Consider the following 23,373-nt stretch of genomic DNA (forward strand, 5'->3'; position numbering starts at 1 on the left):
AGAGGAGAGAGGACTGGGAGCTGGGAGGAGTCATGGCTGCTTCCCCCAGACCCCTGAACACAGCGCAAGGCTGGGGACGCCTCCCAGGGAAGCCCTCAAGGCTCAGGGCCCACAGAAGGCACAGTTCACCCTGCTCTGCACTCGGAAGCAGAAGGCGTCTACAGAAGTCTCCACCTCCGCCTCAGCACGGTAACCGCCAGGAGTTTAAGAGCTACAGCAATTAAAACAAAACAAGGCAGGAAAATCCTCTTCATTCCTAAGACCAATCAAAGCTAGAGCCGTCAGGTCAACTGTCAACACTAGGCAGCATCTCTGTGAAAAAAGCAGCTTGTTATCAGCCCTGTGAGCCAAGCAAGCTAGTGTCACTCCTAATATCTGAAAATGGCTGAGGAGTGTTTTTCCTGTCTCTCTTGGTCGTCTCTCACCTGTAACTGCAGTCTGGCCTGAGAGAGAGGGGTGCACCACTTCTAGCCGATGAAAGGACCAGTCTGTCTGAAAACCTCTGTCCAGGAGTATTTGTTGTTTTGTTTGTACCACATAATATGAAGCAAATCCTCCTGACGAGACAAAACAAAGACCTGCAGACGGTGACACTGTCAACCCCATCTGGCCTGACTTTGACAGAAATGCTGACGCAGAGGCTATGCTGACAGGAGAGCCTCAGTGAGGACCTCCATCCTAAACTGTGCCAACAGGCTCTCAGGGGAGTGGACAGTTACCAAAAACAATACAAGCAAAGGAGTTACAGATTTCTTCACATCCAAATCATTCCATTCTCCTGGCAAAAGGTAGCTAAGAAATAAAATAACTGGTTCATACCCACCACAAGGCCCAAAGGAACAGAAACAGAATAGAACTAGAAAAGAGTTTCTAAATCAGCTGGGACGGTGTCGATCACATGGTGAGGGGTCACCGGGACCGGAGTCTGTTAGCGTCTGTACGGAGATCCACCCGCACCGTACGGGTAAATCAAGTGTTCTACTGCTGCTAACACGGAGAGAAAAGCACATACGCTAAAGGTCGTGAAACTTCAGTTAGAAACGTGAATCTAACTAAAGGTTAGAGTTTTCAAAAAAAGGCCAGCACATAACTCCTCCATCACTGTCTCCTTCATTACCTGTTGGATTAAATGGAAATAATCTTTCCTTTTACTTCCTTACCTATTTATTGGGAGGACAGAGGAGCCTGGTGGGCTGCAGGCCATGGGGTCGCAAAGAGCCGGACACAACTTAATGCCCGAACAACAACCTTTATTGGCTACTTCCCCAATGTCAGAATTTACACTCGCTCTCTGAAGAACGTGGGCTGCCGTCTATGGGGTCGCACAGAGTCAGACACAACTGAAGCGACTTAGCAGCAGCAGCAGCTGAAAAACAGGAAGCTGGTCTTTCTCATTTCTAACTCTGTCCAGCACCCACATGGTGCCTGGCGCATCACTGCTGACCCCCCACTCGGCAAGGAGAGACTAGGAAGGTGCCGGAGGTCAGTGATGCTGTTCCCTCTTCTGGCTAAGAAGTGCAACGCGTTTCGGTTCATTGCTTCATAATCTGCTCAGAGGTGTTCCCATTGACTCCTGGAAGGTCTTCATGTAAAGCCTAGAATGAAATTTATTTAGCTTCCTCATACTTCCGATGGCTTTAAAACGCCCACTTGACCGGAGAGAACCGCCAGGGTGCAGCCAGCTGGTGTTCCAGGCCCAGGGACCACTTCCGGGGCAGCGTGACCTCAGTGGATGGTGGGCATTTCCCCAGCGACCCTTCAGAAGAGGGGGTTCCCTGAGGCAGGCTTTGGAACAGAACATTGTATTACATAAAAATTAAACACAGTTTGCACAAGCAGTGAAGTGTTAGCCTGAGGCGCTTTCTATTCCCTGGGCTCTAAGTTTAAAGGAAACATTCTCCTCCTCCTGCTTTGTAAGTTTTTCTTACTTTCTCTCCACTCAACCCCAATGATAGCTGTTCTAATGCTAGTTAATGAAAATGGCAAATCTTCAAATATTACTGTAGAAATATATGACAGTTCAGTGGAAAAAAATATAGTCCTTATATGTAACAAACACGTATATATATACACATAATTTATATAAATAGATAATAAATGTGCATATTTACACATATATACATATAACTATAACATGTTTTTCTATATTATATAAACATATATATATACATAAAATGTGTATATAAATATATATAAAGCAAGTCTTAAGTTTTAAATAAGGACCATGCACTCAAGGGCGGAAACAGGTTACTGTGAATGAGGGTTCAGAAGGAGATGCTCTAGGTGAAACCTACATCAACTGCAAGATTCGAAATTCTCCACGGCTTCCCCAGGGCTTCCTTTCTTCCTACTACAACTTCAATGATTTCATCATCATTTGAAATCGCCTTGAATAAAAATCATATTTTATACCCACAGGCAGTGTCTTCCTGATTTAGATACTAAGGTTATTTTTTCCTCTCACCTATAGCTAGAGACAGTGTCAAAATCAAACAAGCTTGATCTTCTACAAATTAAATCTGACTGTCTTATTCATCCTGGAAAAGTGCATGAATACTAAAATCACAAAGCTGTGGGTTCGAGTATCTGTTTCACCATGTGACATGGGTTCCTGAAAGGCACTCTGCCTCTCTGAGCCTCGCTCACTATCTGCACCTGAGCAGCCGGTGAACTCGTAGCCTTTCCTGAGGGTTCTCGACGGAAAGCGCCCAACAGAGAGATGTTCAGAGCGCAAGCATCAGCTCCCCTTCTGAAGACACCCACCTGAGACGATCAGGCCAGAGCGCCTGCCCTACACCCATGTGCTGCCAACCTCTGTATAAAGTCATGTGCTGAACAGGTGGGGCTGGTGAGAGGCAGTAGAGAATGGCAAGAAGTACGGCAGAAGCCAACGCAAAGGGACGGTCCCCGAGCACAGGGTGACCACGACGTCAGCAGGTGGATGCCAGGTGAGAGATCACGAGTGAGCCAGTCCAAGCTGCTACACAGCGGAGCATCAGGATTGGGTTTTGATGAGGTAAGTGGGTGACTGGTGAGGAAATAGATGGAGACGCCCAACTTCTTTCCTGCAACTAAGATGTCCTGGCTAAAGCCCCAGCAAGTACCCTGGGCCACAGGTGTCTCTGGGGACAGAGCCTGAGATGGAGCGGTAGGCAGAGAAGAGGAGCCAGGCCGTGGCTCAAGTGGCGCAGCCCTGGTGCCCAAAGCTGCCTACCTGTGAACGCCTTTTACATAAGAAAGTAAACCCCTTTATGATTACATTGTTGACTGACTTTCACTTTTCTTTCCTTCTTTCTTTCATTTTGGTTTCTTGTACTGGAAGCTGAACTTCAAGATCCTTGCTTTCAGAGCTGCCTTATCCAGCACCAACTCCAGCAAGCTCCCTCCAGGTGTCAACCTGTCCTGGGATGGCGTCACTCTGGAGGGCAGTCCGCGTCACTGCCCCCTCACTGCTGGCCTCTGGTGCAGAGGAACCTTCCCAGCAGGAGGCTCTCCCAACTCTGAGATGACGCAGATGTTCTCCTGGCCACGAGCTGATAAAACACCCTGAGGGTATTTCCCTCATAAAGGCCTTCCTCGTGTCCCATAATGATGGTGTAATTTTCTGTCTCCTCCACAAGTACCGTGAGGACATGCTCAGGGGAAATGGCGCTAAAGGAATAACCGAGTCCGTCCACCATCTGCTGGAGGAGGCGCTAAAGGGGCAGGGGGCAGGTGGGGTGGGAAGGTTAGAAGAGAGAGCAGGTCTACACTCCTGATGACCGTGGTCAAGTTGAGTAAGTGCACAGAGCGAAAGGAAGCCAGGAAGTGGAGCTGGCGGATGCCTGTCTGCAGGGAGACACCATCCACCTGGGGACCAGGCATGGCTGGACTCCAGGAGGCCCACTGTGAGGCCCAGACCTCCAGCCCCTTTAGTGTTCTTCCCTAACCGCATGGGAACCCAAGGGGAAACAGAGAAAAATTACCCAAAGAAATCAGATGCTGGCACACAGCTGACTCACTTCTGTATATATTACAGAAAGAAGTCCTTATCTAAAGTTAGAATTTAATGGACCATAATATTTTAAAAAGTTTAGTGGTATCTTACATGCTCAAGATAAAGCTTCTAAAAAACTTTAATGAAACCATTGATCTGCATTTTCATTCACTAAGTTGTAACAAAGTCAAAAGGAGGAGATCTGTCTTAATTGTTCTCTTCAAGATATGATTCAGCTTCCCACAGGAGGAATTTCCTGAAGTCATCAAAATGTCACTTAAAGTAATAAATATCAACTACAAGGCTTTCAATCAATATTCTCCTCGCCAACTATTTTAAAAAACTGAAAATAAAAATCCAAATAAACTTTTAAGTTCTAGGTTTAATGAACCGATAAACACTGAGAGAAAAAGAACAACAAAGAAGTGCAGGAGTACAAAGAAGATGATGTCATTGAAACAGGCTCTCTCCCACGTCACACCCACTAGGATGGAGTTACTGTCAAAAGAAACAGAAATACCAAGAGTCAGCCAGGATAAGAAGAAACTGGAAACCTTGTGAACCATAAATGAGAATGTAAAATACAGCAGCAGCAACTTTGGAAAGCAGTATGGAGGTTTCATCGAAAAATTAAACCTAACATTACTATTTGATCCAGCAAGTCCACTCCTGGGTGTATCCCAAAAGAATTTAAAGGAGGGTTTCAAATAATTACTTATTCACCCTAATGTACCATAGTGTACCAGCATTATTCACAAGGGCCAAACAGTAGAAGCAAATCGTTTCCATTGATGGATGAATGAATAAGGAAGCGTGGTCTACATATACAATGGAATATTATTCGACCTTAAAAAGGAAGGAAATCCTGGCACATGCTTCAGCATGGATAAACCTAGAGGATTCTATGCAAAGTGAAATAAGCCAGTCACAGAAGGAAAAAGGCTACAGGACTCCAGTTACATGAAGTAGGATCAAAAGTAGTCAAAGTCACTGAGACAGAAAGCTGAACGGCCGTGTCAGTGTCCGATTACAGGAGCCTCTGGGTGTGTAAGGGCTCAAAAGAAACCAACAACGGAGGAAAAGGATGCCAATCGGCCACAAGGTTAGTGATACAAGCCTGTCTGTCCAATCGTCCCTAAACACAGATGGGTAAAGGAGAGAGCTGGAAAATTAACAGGAACGTTCTCACAGGCGACCACGTTTCCCGTGCCCCGAGTGTTAGGGGAAACACAACAGAGCGTGCATCTCTCAGTCACACTGTAAGCTCCACGTCCTCCCACGGGCAACAGCCTATCACTCCCACAGAGCATACTTTGAAAGTGAGAAGGTATGCAGAAGGGACAACGGTGCTTTCCTTTAAGCAGAATTTTTATTGATGAAAATTATGTAGGAGAGGGCAAAACGTATCTTGGAATAATTGAGTCACCCCTGATGAAACAAGAATACGCATGGTATGAGGACTTTTTACCCCGAAACAAGTATCTGCAGCTATTTCTTGCAGGCCTATTCCATTTTACACTCACTACTATTTCGATAATGAAGTTTACAGAGGCTCAAAATTCTGTAAACCTGACCAAGGTGCTCTAACACTTCAGTCGAGGCTTCAGAATTTGTTGACATGTGGCACCACCTCTCAGGGAGGTGAAAGGCATGTCACAACCAAGCTGCGTTTCCAGCTGTGACACGTCTCGGCACAGAAGGGCAGGAGGGAGACGGAGAGGGAGAGAGAGAAATTATTTCCTTTATCATTTATCAAGAGTCATGCCAAAATGCTTCAGTCTTTACTCACATTTAGTATTTTTTTTTCCTGTTCAGTGGCCTTCATACAATGAAAAATATGTTTTAAAGTTACATTATTGAAATGTATTGAATAATGACTGTCAAGGTTGGAAACTAGCCACAAGAATGAATGTTATCTATTCCTCAGTCCTCCAGAGAGGGCCATAAATACATGTGATATTCCTCTGTGCTGTATTTTGCATTCAGATTTCTGATTTAGACAAAACGTGTTAAAAAAATGTGTAAGAAGGCAGCTGCTGAATTAAAATACATCTGTGTGTAAAAGAAGTTGAGCTAATTTTAGTCAGAGCTAGGAAAGCATTACAGTGAAAAAATTTCTTTTGATAACCTAAAAAATAGATCTGCAAATAGCCATTTGATATGCAGATGCAAAAATTCAAATTCAAACTGATGGCATATTATATATAAATACTTATATTTAAGTATTTTAAGTATTTAAGTATATTAAATACTTATATTTAATATATAAATTAAATATAAATTATATATAAATACATACTGAGGGCATATTATACATAAATAAAGTACAGCATAAGAAATAAACACTACAATCTACAAGAGATACAGATTAAAATAACAAAGAAAGGTAGTCATGTTGGGAACTGAAGAGCAACTCATGTTAATAAATCGAGTGTCAGGGGATCCGACCCAAAGGAAACAGGCACAGATTCAAGCCGTCGAAAGCACATGCTGAAGCCCACGGGACAGACATGTCCCCACGCGGCCAGCATGGCCCACCACCTGGACTTCTGTGACCAACTCAGGAAGATGATGTGGGTACCGGGTGACCAACCAAACTCCGGAAGTGTAGGATGCAGACTCCATGTGTACACTGAGGTCAAGAGTCATCTCACATTTCCAAGCTGGGAGAGTGTAACAAATTTACACACTGAGAAATTATCATCTTACATAGGACTGCCCTTACACATTTCAAACATAAAAGAAGACATCTGAGAATGAAATTTTGAGCCAATATATAAACTGCCCAATTAAGACACATAATATGATTAATACTGCCAATGAGTCTATAGGTAACCCACCATCCTATGTCTTTAAAATTCAGAGTAGCTTTAGAATCTATCATTGGCTTTTAAATGGTCTGTACAAACACACTGTGAAATATACTTCATGATCACCCTTAAAATACTTCCTGCCCAACATTGCAGCTTCTTGGGAGTATTTCCTACTTTCACCATTACCTTCATGTACCCCAATCCACCACCACGGTATGCTGAGCACTCAGGTCTTAATCAATGTATGTATGTATGTGTATGCATGTTATCTTTTTTTTAATATATACTTAATATTCAAACATGAATATTATTAAATGAATGTCTTAAAATAATTCTAATACAAATGTACAAGTAAATGCCATAGTGAGGTATAAAAGTATACTATTTAATTTGCAATTTGTATTTGAAAAAAACAATACAACCAAAGTTACTCCTTTATACTCATATTATTACAAGTATTTTTGCACATTAAAGATCAATGATGTGATTTTTAGGAACAACTGCCAACCCAAGAAGCAAGTTAGAGGAAGTGTCGGACATACTGATAAAATGAATTAAGAACGTTAACTTCGTCGAAATAAGAGGAACAACAGTAATACAGAAACATTTGGTATGTTTTATATCAGGTCATCATTCAGACACAGTATGAAAACCTCGAAGATTACAGAAAACGTGCAAAGTCCTGCAACTCTTGCTCACAAAGAATCGGAACTCCGGGTTGTTGAAGGGGGTGGGGGTGACACGTGGGGGGGTTTCCCTGTGACAGCGCTTACTACCAATTGTACCGGTGCTGTATCGGCTGGCACGCCAACTCTGCAGACTGAGAGCAGGCGCCTGCTAGAGTGTCTGAGCACACTGAGCTCCGATCAATGAAAAACCAACCCTAAAAACAATTAACATAAAACAGCAATGAGATTTTATTCAGAGATGGATTTTAGCACACAAACATCTAAGAGAATCAATGAGGTCCTTAGTAAATTTGACAGTGAAAAGGAAAAGGAATGTTACAGGATAAAGGTCTAGAGAAAGCAATTCCTTACTTAGTGTCTAGGTACATAAATTGTATCCACAGTTTTAGAAAAGGCTTGTGTCTTTATTGACACAAATATTGACCAGAAGTCAAAACCATTAATATATTTGCATGTTAAAATGCAGAATACTCTCAGCAATTAGATTATATACTTATTAGAATAATATTCTGCTTACTGAGTTTTATGGATATAAATTTAACTGACAAATGCTATATCTGGTCACATCACTACTGAGTTAAATATACAAATAAAGTGTTTTTCATCTTATACACCATCAAGTTCAGGAATTAAATAAATCAAAGCCACCCAACAAAAAACCAACAAAGTGAGGCATAATAACTAATGGAAGATTGGTAACAAGATTAAGAATTATAACTATTTAGAAAGAATTTCAAACTCATTTGTTTGTAGAAATAGAATTCAGAAAGAAAAAAAAATTTACCTATATGCTATTTCCATATTATGGAAAAGACAATAACAATTTACTACATGTTTAAATCTAAAAATACTATCATACAGCTGTCACATTAGGAAAAATAAATTCTATATTGAGCTCTGCAAACATTATAAAAATACTATAACATTTATTTTATTCTAAGTGTACTACCTAGAGAAAGCACTTAGATGGCTGTCTTTATATATACTGTATCTTTGTTTAGTAGAATTAGGAAAATATTATCACTTTTTGTAAAAAAGACAGACTCTGAATTAACAGAAAAGTAATTTTTAAATGTGTTATTTTGATTAGATACACTAAAATTAGTAAGAAAAGGCAAAAATAAACCTAAGCATCAGGAAATAAGAAGAAAGTTTTCAACAGAAAAGAACTGAGAGTGAAAATGTGAGATGTGGAGAAAGTTCCACTCAGTCCTTCCACCAGGCGAACCTGACGGAGGCTGAGTCAGAGGTTGGCCCCCACACCTACTCAGACTCAGCAGCAGCCACAGAACCCAGCCACAGGTATCAGTAGGAGGATGATGCAGACGCAAAGCCGTGTCTCTAATTGGGTGGATCAAGCCACAGGGCAGCAGAACAGCAACAAATCTAAGAATGACCGTTCATAAAGCAGCTTCCAGCACACTCTACATCTTTCAGTCAAGAATATGCATAACGGTGAGCATAAAAAATCCAGAGGATTTGTGTGGAGAAGTAAATGGAACTGGCACCTGGACACATACTGTGAGGCATGGGAACAACATAGAAAGCACTCCATGTTACTAGGAGGCGAAGCACACCCTTGCGTGGTAAGGAAGCAAGACTCATGCTGTGGCAATAATAACCTATGAACACACTAAAGTAAGAAAACTCTAAAATAGTAGAGTCATATCCTGAATTACTGGGAGAGGTGGAAACGGGACAGACAGGACACGGGTGATGGACACGACCCAGCAGCAGAAGAGGGCTGGTGTCAGGAGACCACCGGGCAGCCGGAGACGACAGACAGAAACAGGCTTTAGACCTGATCTGACTTTGCTCATCTCGTCATTCCAATATGTAACTGTTTCAACTTAACCAAACTACTTATTGTATCTTGCCTTGAGAACTCCACCAACAACATGAAAAGGCAGAAAGATAGGACACCAAAAGATGAACTCCCCAGGTCAGCAGGTGTCCAATCTGCTACTGGAGATCAGAGGAGAAATAACTCCAGAAAGAATGAAGAGACAGAGCCAAAGCAGAAATGACGCCCAGCTGTGGATGGGACTGGTGGTGGAGGAAAGTCCAATGCTGTAAAGACAATACTGCATAGGAACCTGGAATGTTAGGTCCATGAATCAAGATAAATTGGAAGCGGTCAAACAGGAAATGACAAGAGTGAACATCAACATTTTAGAAATCAGTGAACTAAAATGGACAGGAATGGGCGAATTTAATTCAGATGACCACTCTATCTACTACTATGGGCAAGAATCCCTTAGAAGAAATGGAGTAGCCCTCATAGTCAACAGAAGAGTCCAAAACGCAGTACTTGGGTGCAAGCTCAAAAACGATGGCATGATCTCTGTTCGTTTCCAAGGCAAACCATTCAATATCACAGTAATCCAAGTCTATGCCCCAACCATTAATATTAAGAAGATGAAGTTAAATGGTTCCATGAAGACCTACAAGACCCTCTAGAACTAACACCAAAAAAAAATGTCATTTTCATCATAGGGGACTGGAATGCAAAAGTAGCAAGTCAAGAGATACCTGAAATCTCTTCTATTAAGGGCATTAATAATCATGGGAAATGAATGCTATTAACTGATTAGTACTTTGAAAAAGAAAATCTTAGTTAAGGTTTTGAACCTCAAAACACAATATATTCCATATTTGCTTGTGTTTAAAACAAGAGAAGGATAAACCTCCCCAAATTAAATAAAATTGGCTTCTTCCTGCCCATGGGGAGGGGATATGAGAGTGAAGATGGGGATGAAAGCAGATAAGACACAGTCCTGCAGATGCTGGGCTGAGTGGTCAGGGCACAGCGATCACAGTGCTTCTCATTAACGCATCTGTGTGTTCAAAATTTTTTCACAACATGAAGTTAGAAAAATTGTTAAACAAAGTAAATGTGGATAATTTGCAAATGTGTGCTATCAAGGACGCTGTGAGGGGACCGGACCATATCTAAGTGAAAGGAACATGAAAAGTGCTATAGAACAGATAGATTTCAGTCTCTTCAACAAAGATGCAAACATAAAATTAAAAGTTTCACAAAATTACATAAGTAAGAATTATTTGTGTAATCAGATCACATCATTTTTAAAAGTTATTTTTAAAATCCTATTTTAAAAAATGTATTCCCTAAAAATCCAGCTTGGTAGTAAAATATATTTTTTTGTTTGATCGTTTCTGTGTTTGTAATTATCCAGAATGACACTCGTGACACTGGTAACTGTGATCGAGGATAAAAATCTCACTGATTGTTCTTCAACAAACCGAATGACTTTCTACTTCACTGGGAACTTTACATTTAAATTGATCAAGCTTTAAAAAGAGTTCAAATAAGCAAAATTTAGGATCTTTTAAAATGAGTAACAGCCATTTAAAGTAGAGAAAGATATTTGCTATATGAATTTTCCTTAGTGTTACTCTTAATGTTACCTGCATGAATGTTTCTTAATGTTACCTACATGTTTCCAGTAAAATGACTAGAAACAACACATTCTTGTAAAAGGGAAGGCTGGAGACCATGCAGACAATGCAAAAAAGCTCCTTCTTGCATCACTTTACTGCATCAGTCCGTTTATTAAGAATTCTTTCAATACTATCTTAAAGATTTAGTAACAACTCATTACCAAAACTTGTAGAAAGTTTTCTAAAACCCATGGACTTCCACCTCCAGATAAGACTGAAGCAGCCAAGCCCTACCGCGACAGCCTCCTCACTCCCAGCCACACCACGGAAGCAGCGGGATGACCGGAACTAGATGAACCTTGATTCCAGACAGCGAGCCCTCCTTGGCCAGGCTGAGGACCAGAGGCAATCTCCTCCCCTAGGTCATACACAGTGTGAAAAATTAAAATTAAAGTGACTCATAAAAACATGAAACTATGAACCACACTTGCCTAATATCCTGGATGAGATGAATATACAGACATGGTATGTGACCTAATCGCACTATTTGCTTTTTTCTCAAGCTGCTAACACTTTAAGACTAAGAGTGGGATATAACTGTATAATGAAACTCTGCTTTAAAACACATGGATTTCACAGCATAATCCTGATGCATTCTAAGAAGACAATTCAATATATCAGCTGATGAGACTACTCAGAGAAAAAATATAAATCTTCTTTGATACGTACAATATAAAACAAGACAATAACCACGACAGTTTCATCAGTATCTCCAAAGGTCTTAAAAAATACAAAACTACATGCCAGAACTCTCATATTCATAAATGAATAACTATAAAAGTTTATGACGTGCAAAATACCAACCATGAAATTAAATCTTTTAAAAATATTAATACAAAAATAGAATAAATCATGGAGTAAAAGCCTCTTCATATTTTAATCTACCTCAGAACCATAAACACATAAAAACATATTTTTTAGGAAAAAGACTCCCAAAAGAGACTGTCCAAGGGAAGTGGGTCTGCAATCATGCAGGATCCCTGCCAGGTCACTTCCGTGGACTGAACACAACAGTACAATATGCAGTGTGACAGTGAGGAAGACTCAGGAGTCACTCATGGAAATGGAACTGGGATCCTTAGTCCGTTTTCCAGAAGGACCTGTGAATAGTGAGGACATTACCGAGGCCAGTCACAAGAGGAGAACTTCCGATTTCTCATGTCAGCAGCATGACCAGATTTAAAGCCCTGCTTAACAAAGGTCCCGGGCATGTCTTCAGAGGTAGGTCTGACACTGCAGAACCCTAGGACTTGGGGCAATGATGGAATCTCAACAACCATCCAGTTCAACAGACTCCAGTTCAGAGCAGTAAGAATCTGAAGGCCTAGTTCTGTGTCTTGATGTTACAAATAATAATTTCCCCAAAGTCAAGTCCCTCCTTGCAGTATTTCTGCTGCTTAGTGTTAAGATGTCCACACTCCATCTTTCCCCTACAAGCTGCTCCCTGAATCCACTGCAGCTTCCCCCAGCCTCCTGACCTCAAGTGGACCACCAAAGGCTCAGTCCCCTTCCCTCTCTTCTCCAAGCCATGTGTGCACTGGGAAATTACACCCAGGGTCATCTTTAGACAACAGGTACAGGCCTCTCCCTCCTAACAGCGTCCTTCCAGACCTGGTGTCTGCCTTCTCTTCTACAACTACAAACACATCTTGCCAGCCACCATCTCCACTTAAACGTCTGACGGTACCCTACTCCTTACTCTTGATTCCCAAATTCTCAGTAAGTGGTCCTTCCAGGTTCCTGCATCTCAGTCAAGAGTATCATCATTGAGGCAACCCATTCCATTTTTCATTCTCCTCTTTCATCTCCTATCAATCCTTCAGCAAAGCTATTGGTTCCACCCCAAATCTGACGATCCTACCATGTTGTTCAAACCACACTGTCTCCCGCCTGAACTAACTCCCCTCAATGTCCTCCCCTCGCCAGTCTATGCTCTGTGCTGTAACAAGTCATCTCTACAGGCTCGGAGGGCACGAGGGAGAGGCTGCGAGTCCAGATGGTGTGCAGGCAGCTTGTCCTGGCCCCCAGCCCACTTCATTCTCCTTCCTTTTTCTGATCTGCCGAGGAAAGTTCCTGAGGCAGAACCGCAGGCCAGGGATCACCGACCACATCCTACCACAACGGCCTTTCTCTCACCGAAAGGCATTCTTCTTACCCTCCCTGCCCTGTGCTCACAAGGGGTAAAAAGTCACCAGGCAAAGAAAGAAGCCCTTTTTATAATCAAGGCACCACGAACCCAGCAGAACTTAACAGGGGCCCCTTGTTTGTACATATTTCTATGAAAAGGGACACAGGACACTTGGCCTAAATCAAATGTTCTAAATGCAGGTACATGTCGACAGGATGGTGGAAGGCATCTCTAGTTCCTGCTCAGAGATCGCGCCTCATCATCCTGAAAGATCGCTGATGGCTGACATCACTTGTAAAGGAGAGAAAACACAAACAGCATAGGTAAGAAACACTGAGGGAGCGGAGCTCTAGCTCACTAAGGTAACAAAACCACAGCAAAGGCCCACAGCTTCTCCAGAATGGAACTGCCTCAGCCTTCGCTTTATGTTTAAAGAATCCCGGGAAACAATTTGTCACAGAAAAAATTCCTTATGACAAGGCTGGAGAAAGAGCGCTCTCATCCTTACATCTCAGTCTGGCTCAGGTATTTACTTTTTGTGATTTCAAGAAGGAAGAAATAAATAGAAGACTCTACATTTACTTCCAGGAGACCAATATTATATCAGTACAAGAAACATTTCTCAGAGATAATTCAACATATATATTCTGTTCAGCATTTATTCAAACTAGTAGGAGGAACTTTACCATTAATTTTTACTTAAAGAATATTCTATAACTTTTAGCTAAGTGCATACATCTATCCATTCATTGGGAACCTTTCTGCAAACTTATCCATTCCAACCATGCAGTCATTAGAATAACTTTTTAAAACAGAATAATTGATCCTACACAATGGCATGATATAAACAATAGAGAAACATATATAATGTATAAACAGTGTCCTAATAATCATTAGAACTTCTTTCTAAGCCACACAGTTATAGTATCTCAATATCATTTATGTTTTCTATTAATTCCCACCAGACTGTTTCATTCTATTGACGTAATAACATTCATCCATGGGAACATGAATTGAAATTTTTAAAACCCTCTTCATCTCATTAAGAGATGCAATTCTAATGACATTATACTTTATATGTTTAATAATTTATCAATTTTGTATCAATTTTGTTGTTTCAATCAACTGGGTATCAGTAATACAAATTAAAATAATAATCCTGCTAGACAATGAACATTTAGAGCTTTATGGCCAGACATCCTAAAAAATAACCTTATTTCACTGTGTAGACATGCATATGTTGCTATTGTTTAGTTGCTAAGTCATGTTTGACTCTGCCACCACAGAGGCTCTTCTGTCCATAAGATTTCTGAAGCAAGAATACTGGAGTGGGTTGCCATTTCCTTCTCCAGGGGATCTTCCAGACCCAGGGGTCGAACCTGCATCTCCTGCAATGATGGGCAGATTCTTTACCACTGAAACACCTGGGAAGCCCTATACACACACACACACACACACACACACACACACACATACATATGATGGGATGATCATTAAAATAGTTCCTCACATAAAAACCATAAAAAAATCTCTGGGGGAAGTGGGAAAGATCTATGAGTTCAAGAAGAATAAACGTAAATTTTCTGACAGGTTGAGAAGAGCTTCGTCATGAATCTTTTAAATAGATGATAATATGCAGAGTACATCATGAGAAACGCTGGGCTGGAAGAAACACAAGTCGGAATCAAGATTGCTGGGAGAAATATCAATAACCTCAGATATGCAGATGACACCACCCTTACAGCAGAAAGCGAAGAAGAACTAAAGAGCCTCTTGATGAAAGTGAAAGAGGAGAGTGAAAAAGTTGGCTTAAAGCTCAACGTTCAGAAAACTAAGATCATGGCATCTGGTCCCATCATTTCATGGGAAATAGATGGGAAAACAGTGGAAACAGTGTCAGACTTTATTTTTGGGGGCTCCAAAATTACTGCAGATGGTGATTGCAGCCATGAAATTAAAAGACGCTTACTCCTTGGAAGGAAAGTTATGACCAACCTAGATAGCATATTAAAAAGCAGAGACATTACTTTGCTAACAAAAGTCCGTCTAGTCAAGGCTATGGTTTTTCCAGTGGTCATGTATGGATGTGAGAATTGGATGGTGAAGAAAGCCGAGCGCCGAAGAATTGAAGCTTTTGAACTGTGGTGTTGGAGAAGACTCTTGAGCGTCTGTCCCTTGGACTGCAAGGAGATCCAACCAGTCCATCCTAAAGGAGATCAGTCCTGGGTGTTCATTGGAAGGACTGATGTTGAAGCTGAAACACCACCTCATGCAAAGAGTTGACTCACTGGAAAAGACTCTAATGCTGGGAAGGATTGGGGGCAGGAGGAGAAGGGGACGACAGAGGATGAGATGGCTGGATGGCATCACTGACTCAATGGACATGGGTTTGGGTAGACTCCAGGAGTTGGTGATGGACAGGGAGGCCTGGCATGCTGTGATTCATGGGGTCGCTAAGAGTCGGACACAACTGAGCGACTGAACTGAACTGAAGTGTGCGTCAGATCACCACGGTACTAACAGTCTGTGGGATGTATTTTTAAGTGGCATAACTAATACTTTACAATGTCAACTTTTACCATACACTAGAAATTACATCCTGCACAACTATCTGTACTGAGGATGAAAACAGCACTAAAGTCCAATTTAAGATTCAGCAGGGGGGTGGAGGGAGCGGCCGGTGTCAAGGTCGTTGCAAAATCACCCGGGGAGACCTTGAGCGGTGCCCTGTGATGCAATCAGAGTGACTGTGCAGAGCGCTGCCTGCTCTCGCAAGTCCTCCCCACACACACCCATGGCACAAAGTGTGCCAAGCCTTCCCCGCACCTCCCAGAGGCCCGCGTGAGCAGGCTGCTGTCGGGCCGGGCACGGGGCACAGCCACAGGCACCCTGCTCAGCACACCCAAGGCTGTCCTGGGCTCCCGCCTCAGAGCGTGCACGCCCTAGTCCCTCTGCCTAGAGCACGCTTTGACACACTCCTTCTCATCATTCAAGCTTCTACTCACAATGCCTCAAAAATAACCACGAGTCTTAGTTTCATTATCTGCGTACAGCGGCACCTGAGTCTACAATTTCCTCAAAGATAGTTTTACAACATGTTTTGGGGATGGCCTTGCCTGAACAGTCTCATAATCCCGCCTGCTGCTAGCCTGTCACTCCCGGACCTCTTGCCCCAGTCACTCCTGCCATAGCACTCACTGCTTTCTAAAATGATTCACTGGCTTGCGCATTTTCTGACTTTTCCACAGGAAAAAGAGCATCTTTACCTTTGTCAGCACTCCACTCTGAGAACTTAAAACCAGATCGGGCGTCAGTAAATCTTGTTATATGCACACACACACCAAGTAAAGGTGATGCACACGCGTGAGGCACCTACTCCACACCAACACCAGCGATGCCACTTACATACTGAACCTCACCTAATCTACTCCTTTTGAAAATTTCGAGTCGTTCCCCATATTTTTAGTTCAATAACCTGAGTATCAGAAATTAAATGACTTGGTTAAGGTTGCATCAGTTCGTAAGATGGCTGTTTTAGGAATAAAACTCAGGTACTAGATTTTAATAATTCTCTGCTAGAGTCTTATTCTTTATGACATGTTGTTATTTTATTTCCCTTACAGTGCTTTTCACTTATTATCTCATTTGATCCTCACAATAGTCTATCACATCAGCTTTACAGATAATGAAACTAAGATTCAGAGAGTCAAAGAGATTCACGCAAGGAAATAAAGCTACTTATGGACACAACCGGAGCTCAAGTGCTGTTACCCTGGCACTCACTTTCTTTCTAGAATCCCACACAGGCATACAGAGACAGAGATTTAAAGTAATGTATACAAGGTCACACAGCTGGATAGAGAAAAGGCTGAATTAAAACTAGGTCAACCGCTTAGGAAGCAAATGAACTTTCAACATATCATATTGTGCCACTGTCAAATGCCTGGGAGTTCACAACGGTTATAGACTTTCTGAGAGATGACAAAGATCTTGTTCTGAACATTAGCCATGCTAATGAAAATATGAGGTCCAAGGAAGAGAGGCAGCTTAGCTGGGATGTATGTGTCCTGGCTCCAGCAGACTACAGCTCACTCACTGCAGAAAACCTACCCACATACATGGTGGCTTCGAGCTCAACAGAGTACAATCTTACTTTGGAATATTTAGTATTATTTAATAACAGTTTCCTAGGTCCTATGAAGTAATAGGTCATTAAAAATAAGGATGAAAAATTTTAATGACTCCAAAAGATTTACATCTTTGGGAAAACAAGAGTAGTGTATCAGAAACAGGAAAGTCCTTTTTAATACACACCCATATGCTATTCCACTAAACATGAAAGAAGGAAAGAATCAAAAAGTTGAGAAATCAGGGAGAGACGATATGATTTTCTCACCAAAACAACACACCTCTCTGACATGCTTATACAAAGTTCATATGTGCCTTAAAATAATAAACAATTAAAAACTAAAAATCAATAATAAGTTCCAGCTAAAACAGAAGCCGAAATTTATATTTGACTCTTCTCTGTCTCTACCAATATCAGGTAGAAACATTTAATACTGTTTAAACATGCACAGTAAAACTTTGCTTGAGTAACAGAAATCAGGCCCCTACACCAAAGTTATAAATTTTAATGATGTAATTTTTTATATTTTCCTCCTCTCATTATATAAATGAAAAGTTGTGAGGAAAACAAAAGATTATTATGGTACCAAAAAATCTGATAATGCTAGATTTAACAGTTGTTTATGTTGCAGTGTGCTACTAAACAATTTGCATTGAAAATGTAAGTGGGTATTTATCTCTATCGCTATGACTATAAATAGGAAAGTATAAATCAGACCATTGTGACAGTTCAAGTGGAGAATTAGGAATAGAAAGCAGAAAGATTTTCAGCAATAGATGACAAATTCAATTATTTATTTAGGTTTAAATCTAGTAAAATGTAACCAAAATTTTAAAATGCAATCAAAGCAGATTTCTAAATAGCACAAGAAGATGAAAGACGAGATTATTTTCATTTTTAGAGATTCTGATCCAAAGAGCCAAAGTAAAAAGAAAAAAGAAACACACCTTCATCATGGCGGGTGACTATGTCTACAAGAGTCTTTCATCATACAAAAGACGCAACTCCTGTAACATAACTTTAACGTGGGGGAAAACGAGGTCATTTTTTAAAGTAAACTGTTGTTATAAGGTAACTTTTAATTTGCACACATAATGTAAATTGCTATGGTGAACGCACGTTGGGTCATGGAAACAACGGTAGCTGGATTCAGATGTGACCCAGCAGCCCAGGTGTTCAGGAAAAGTGCTGTTAACAGTGAGGATTGATGATCTAATCAAACTGTCACAGCCAGATCCTCAGCAGGGTGGCTGGAGGATAATATTCAGAAAGCAAGCACATGCTTAGTGTTACTTTAAATTGATGCTGACATTTTCAATTGTGAAAAGAAATTTTTTCCTAAGTAATATAGGAAACAACTCAGCTAACCTTCCGGAGGAGATCAGATAATCATGGTAGGTTGTTGTGCAAAAGCTAACTTCTCAGAAATGTGACTACATACGAAACACAAATAATAGGACATTTTGGAGATTTACTAGAGTAATCAACATTTTAATTACTTTCTGTTTTCTTGGATGTACAGTACTACTGCGATGAATATTCTCTCCACAGACAAACAAAGCAATATTTTCAGCCTGGTATTTGCATTTGGTGGCGAAAAATTCCCACAAGGGTACAAATAACCAAGAGTCACGTGCTGATTAATCTAGCACTCCTCAAGTCACGTGTTAATTAAAGTAATTAATATGAGCTTTCCCGGTAATGCTATGCGTTTGTCACGTGGTGTGCAGAGAGAAACTGTGACTGGATGGTCATTTTCAAAAAACTGTCTAACCCCAAAACATTAAGAGGCCCCACTCAAAAAAAAAAAAATCACTGATGATGGCAATTCAATAAAAATTGAGTGTGTAGTTATTAAAACAACAGTTTCTCTCTGAAAAGCAGGAGACCACTCTACAAATGTGTGATGACTTACAAGTAACTCAAGTGTGCAAAGACGTACCCTCCACGGGCGAGAAAGAAAGAAGACGATGCAGCGTGTGTGACTTGGGCTCAGTCAGCCCGCAGCCCTCTTCCAGCTCGGGGTCAGGGCAGCTCTGAGGAGCCCTGGCCGGTCTGGCCAGGGAGGCCCCCCCGCCGCCCTACCGCCCTGTATTCTTGGCAAGGTCCCCAGCCCTCCAGACGCAGCTTCTCCTCGGCAGCCAAGGACAAGCAAGTGGGTTAAATTGCTTCATGTTTTCAAGACACGTTATAAAGCATTCTCGCGAAAATTTTTCGCTCCGTCATTCCTGACCTTTTTGAAACAGTGCCCCAGCAAGTATTAATATTGATAAAAACCACATTATCTCTGCCATTCACTGCTAACACCCGGATCCAGGGTAACACAACACAGCTTCGCTGGTTCTTAGATAAATACAGCGCAAGTAGAAAGACCAAACTTTCTTTTTACAGGGAATCAGAAACAGTTTATACATTTTCTGGTAAGACTGACCCATTTCCTAAAAATCTGCCCTCTTAAAATTTCAGAAAAAAATCTAGTAAGATGTAAGAGAAACCATATAAAACATTTCAGAAAATTAATTTAAAAATTGTAAATATGTATAAGGGAAATAGTTTCTCTCAAAAGGTGAACACTGTGCAACCTTCCTTATCAGTAGGAAATGAACTCCACCAGGCTTGGTTCCAAATACAGAGAAACCCCAAAGCCACACTCAAGAAGTTCCAGCAAGTCTTCTCTGACAGAGAGTTCAAGTCTCCCTCCTGGGAGCGGCCTGTCGGCAGCACGGTTACAAACCACAGGGCTGGGTGAAGGGGAGCCTTCCCAACAAGGGCAAAGCCATCGGGAAGAGCAGACCCAGGACAATCTCAGTGCCAGGATGGCCAACCCCACACTGCAGGGGCCCTCGGGAGCCTCCATCAGTCTGATGGCTAAAGACTGGGATAAAGCATTTCAAGATGGGCCTTGGAAGACTGAGTGCCCGTGGCTCATTTGATGTTTATACATAACAAAACTGTCTAAGAATTATAGACTTGTAAAGCTGGGCCCCAACCTCACTAGCCATCACCCACTAAGAGACAGAAAAGGTCTCGGTTTTATTTAACAACAATGACAACAAAGCATTATCACCTCCACTCCTCATCTGTCATTACTAAATTCTATACAGTATGATATCTTAAGGTACCTAAGAATTCTTACATGCTGGACAATGGAAAAACTTCCACCCACGGTTGGCTGACAGCTCACTGTGTTAGAATGTAGACTGCCACATTTATCCTCAACCTTTGACAATTACAAACGTAATTATTAACGCTTTCCTGGAACACCAAGAGTTTGATAAAACATGTTCACGTCAATGTATGGCAAAAACTATTACAATATTGTAAAGTAATTAGCCTCCAACTAAAATAAATAAATTTATTTAAAAAAAATAAAATAAAACCAGTAGACATGAAAATATGAAATCTAAATTTAAAAATATTAAGCATTATTATTTTCTTTCACTGGATAATCACTACTTGATATTTCAAACACTTAGAATATTTGTCAATGTCTCCTATTAAAGCATTATTAATGAAAGGGATGATGAAATGAGTATAAGAGGAATTTTAAAACTGATCTAATGCAAAGAAAATCAAAGTTTACTGTAAAATCTCACATTTTGTATTTGGTTACATGAAATATATAAAATAAAAATATCATCATTCTCCACCCTTAAAATATGCATAGTAAAATAATAACCATGCCCTTTGGGAGAATGAAGTGCAAGACAGATCAAATGTAACAAAATATGGATACCTTGAGCAGTTCCAGAGTTTACACAAGAAAAACAATTTACTAACTTGAGAAAAGATTTACACACAACACTGTTATCAGAGTAAAAATTTAGAAACATAATAAATGTCCATTCAATAGTAATATCTTGATACATATAAACAACAGATTATAAAGCTACTAAATTATAATTCAAATTTGTATTTATAAAATCACATGGAATAATATCCACATGTATGAATGAAACAAAGGAAGTAGTGAAATATTGTGATCATTAAGATTCTCATTTATACAAAATCCTATCCATATATTTATACTCCCAGGAGAAGTGAGAAAAGTTACTACTCAGTAAGACACATGAGCACAGGATAAGAGTAGCGTCTTGGAGAGATGTGATCTACAATTTTATTTTTGTCCTTATACATGCTGATTCCATGTTTTAGGGAGCATGAACCATTTAATTAAGAAGTTCTTTTCAAAATAAAATGTTTTGATTTCTGAAGAGATTCTGACATGAGATGAGGAGGGAAAAGGAAATGGCTGTATTTCTAAGGAAGAGCATTTTCTTCCCGCAAGGTCATGTGCATATACCATTCTGAAGGGCCGGTGTACTCCGAAGACTTTGGGGATGTTTATTGTTCATACAAAGTAATGCACACTCTCATTCTGTCATTCCCACAAGGAGTCGCATTAATCTAAGAGGTGACTGGGGAGGTTAAGGGTATTCACCACTGCTACGGCAGAATGCTCGTCCATGTGAGGCCCATAAACTAGAACTTGCTTTCTATCTACTGCACCGCTATCGCTGGCATCAAAAGCAAACCAGCTAAGAGACACTCATGTGTATCTGCTCTCTGTTATGAAATTTTGGTGGAAATAATAAATTGCATCTTAGTTACAGGCTGAAGAGGTGTGTACTTATATTCAACTGCCTTTCATTTTCAAGCTGTAATTGAAGACACTTAGAAAATATAAAATAACAATTTAAAATGCTGACAAATGATTTGACAGAATACTTTTTTGATTCAGAGTATCACTGATACAATTAAACTATCATTTCCATGGCCCATATTTGTAAAGCTTTTGTAAGCACGTGGATAACAAAATGAAACTTATAAAATTAATCTCATATATATTGACCAAAGAATATTATGACAAACTAAATATTTTACAATTTTCAGCTAAATGATCATTCAGCATACACAAGTTAAAACAATGATTAACTTTAAAAAAGTTACTCATTGATGATCAAGACAAGATTCATATAACACTATTATCATTATTATTTCAAAGTGTCCCAAACAGGAATTATCTCAGAACATCAACAAAAGTATTAACTACTTATCTTCTAAGCTATTTTCCTAACAGAACAAAGGAAAACAAGACCTAATAAAATGTCTAAGAATGGAAAAACACTTAAAATTTTTAGGATGACTTTTTGAAACATCAATAGAATTACATATATATATTGGCATGATGAATTTGAATATTAACAAGCTATGTCTGAGTTACAAATAACGGTAATAATTATTTAGTTTCTGAAATCAGAAACTGAAATATTACACAAAAGTTTTCTCATCAGTAATAGAGTAAGACAAGGATGAAGGAGGTCAAATTATCTAGCAAAAAAAAAAATCATATTCAACAGAGAAACAATTACTGTGACATTGGGCTTCCGTTTTATGCGGGCAACAAACTAAGGTGCTGGTCAAAAATTTCAGTATGTAAAATGGTCTGAGTTGATGTATGCTCCCAACAGGAAACGATCAAGATTGGCTGTAGGGTTCTCTCCATCACAGTAACATATATATGCATATATGAGAAGGCGATGGCACCCCACTCCAGTACTCTTGCCTGGAAAATCCCATGGACGGAGGAGCCTGGTAGTCTGCAGTCCATGGGGTCGCTAAGAGTTGGACACGACTGAGCGACTTCACTTTCACTTTTCCCGTTCATGCACTGAAGAAGGAAATGGCAACCCACTCCAGTATTCTTGCCTGGAGAATCCCAGGAATGGCAGAGCCTGGTGGGCTGCCGTCTATGGGGTCGCACAGAGTTGGACACAACTGAAGTGATTTAGCAGCAGCAGCAGCAGCAGCATATATGAGTATATGTGTGTGTGTATGTGAATATATATATATTGCACTTTTCTTTTTAAGCTGCTCGATTTCCTTTAAAACTTAAATATTAGGCCATAAAATGGTAAGGAAAACATGAATTTTAGGAGACAAGTGGTAAGAAGTTTGCTTTCATTAAACAAGACTACCAGAAGACAAGCAGAAAAGATAAATGATCTTAACCACTAGAAAAGTTAGAGGGTAGGGGAGCAATGTGACTGAAGTTTTGCTTATCGGAAAAAATGTGAGAATAAAAATGTATTATGAGAACAAAGAAAATCACAGCTGAATTAAAACAGTAATGAAATACAATCTAATCAGCAGATTCAGAAGTCCTAAGGTATACA

The 23,373-nt window shown here is 40.4% G+C and overlaps 1 protein-coding gene across 5 annotated transcripts in view; it reads right to left on the minus strand.

The window, feature by feature from the left end:
* ZNF407 (zinc finger protein 407) overlaps nt 1-23,373 on the minus strand; it is a 380,413-nt gene that overhangs the window by 193,807 nt on the left and 163,233 nt on the right. The window contains exons 5-6 of one of the 5 annotated variants that reach the window (XR_014074896.1): nt 11,143-11,298; nt 7,386-7,672 (exon numbers count right to left, since the gene is read on the minus strand). The exons of 3 other annotated variants lie outside the window; for them this stretch is intronic. Coding sequence is in view for 1 of the 2 variants with exons in the window: in XM_081562835.1 (XP_081418961.1) it covers nt 11,229-11,298 (70 nt within the window). In the remaining variant the exon portion in view is untranslated. Of the gene's footprint in view, nt 1-7,385; nt 7,673-9,663; nt 11,299-23,373 lie in introns of those variants that run through there. One more of the 5 variants, XM_081562835.1, reaches the window with a different exon arrangement.

This window comes from Giraffa tippelskirchi, chromosome 14, assembly GCF_054371585.1.
Source record: "Giraffa tippelskirchi isolate mGirTip1 chromosome 14, T2T-mGirTip1v1.2.pri, whole genome shotgun sequence".
Classification (NCBI taxonomy): Eukaryota; Metazoa; Chordata; class Mammalia; order Artiodactyla; family Giraffidae; genus Giraffa; species Giraffa tippelskirchi.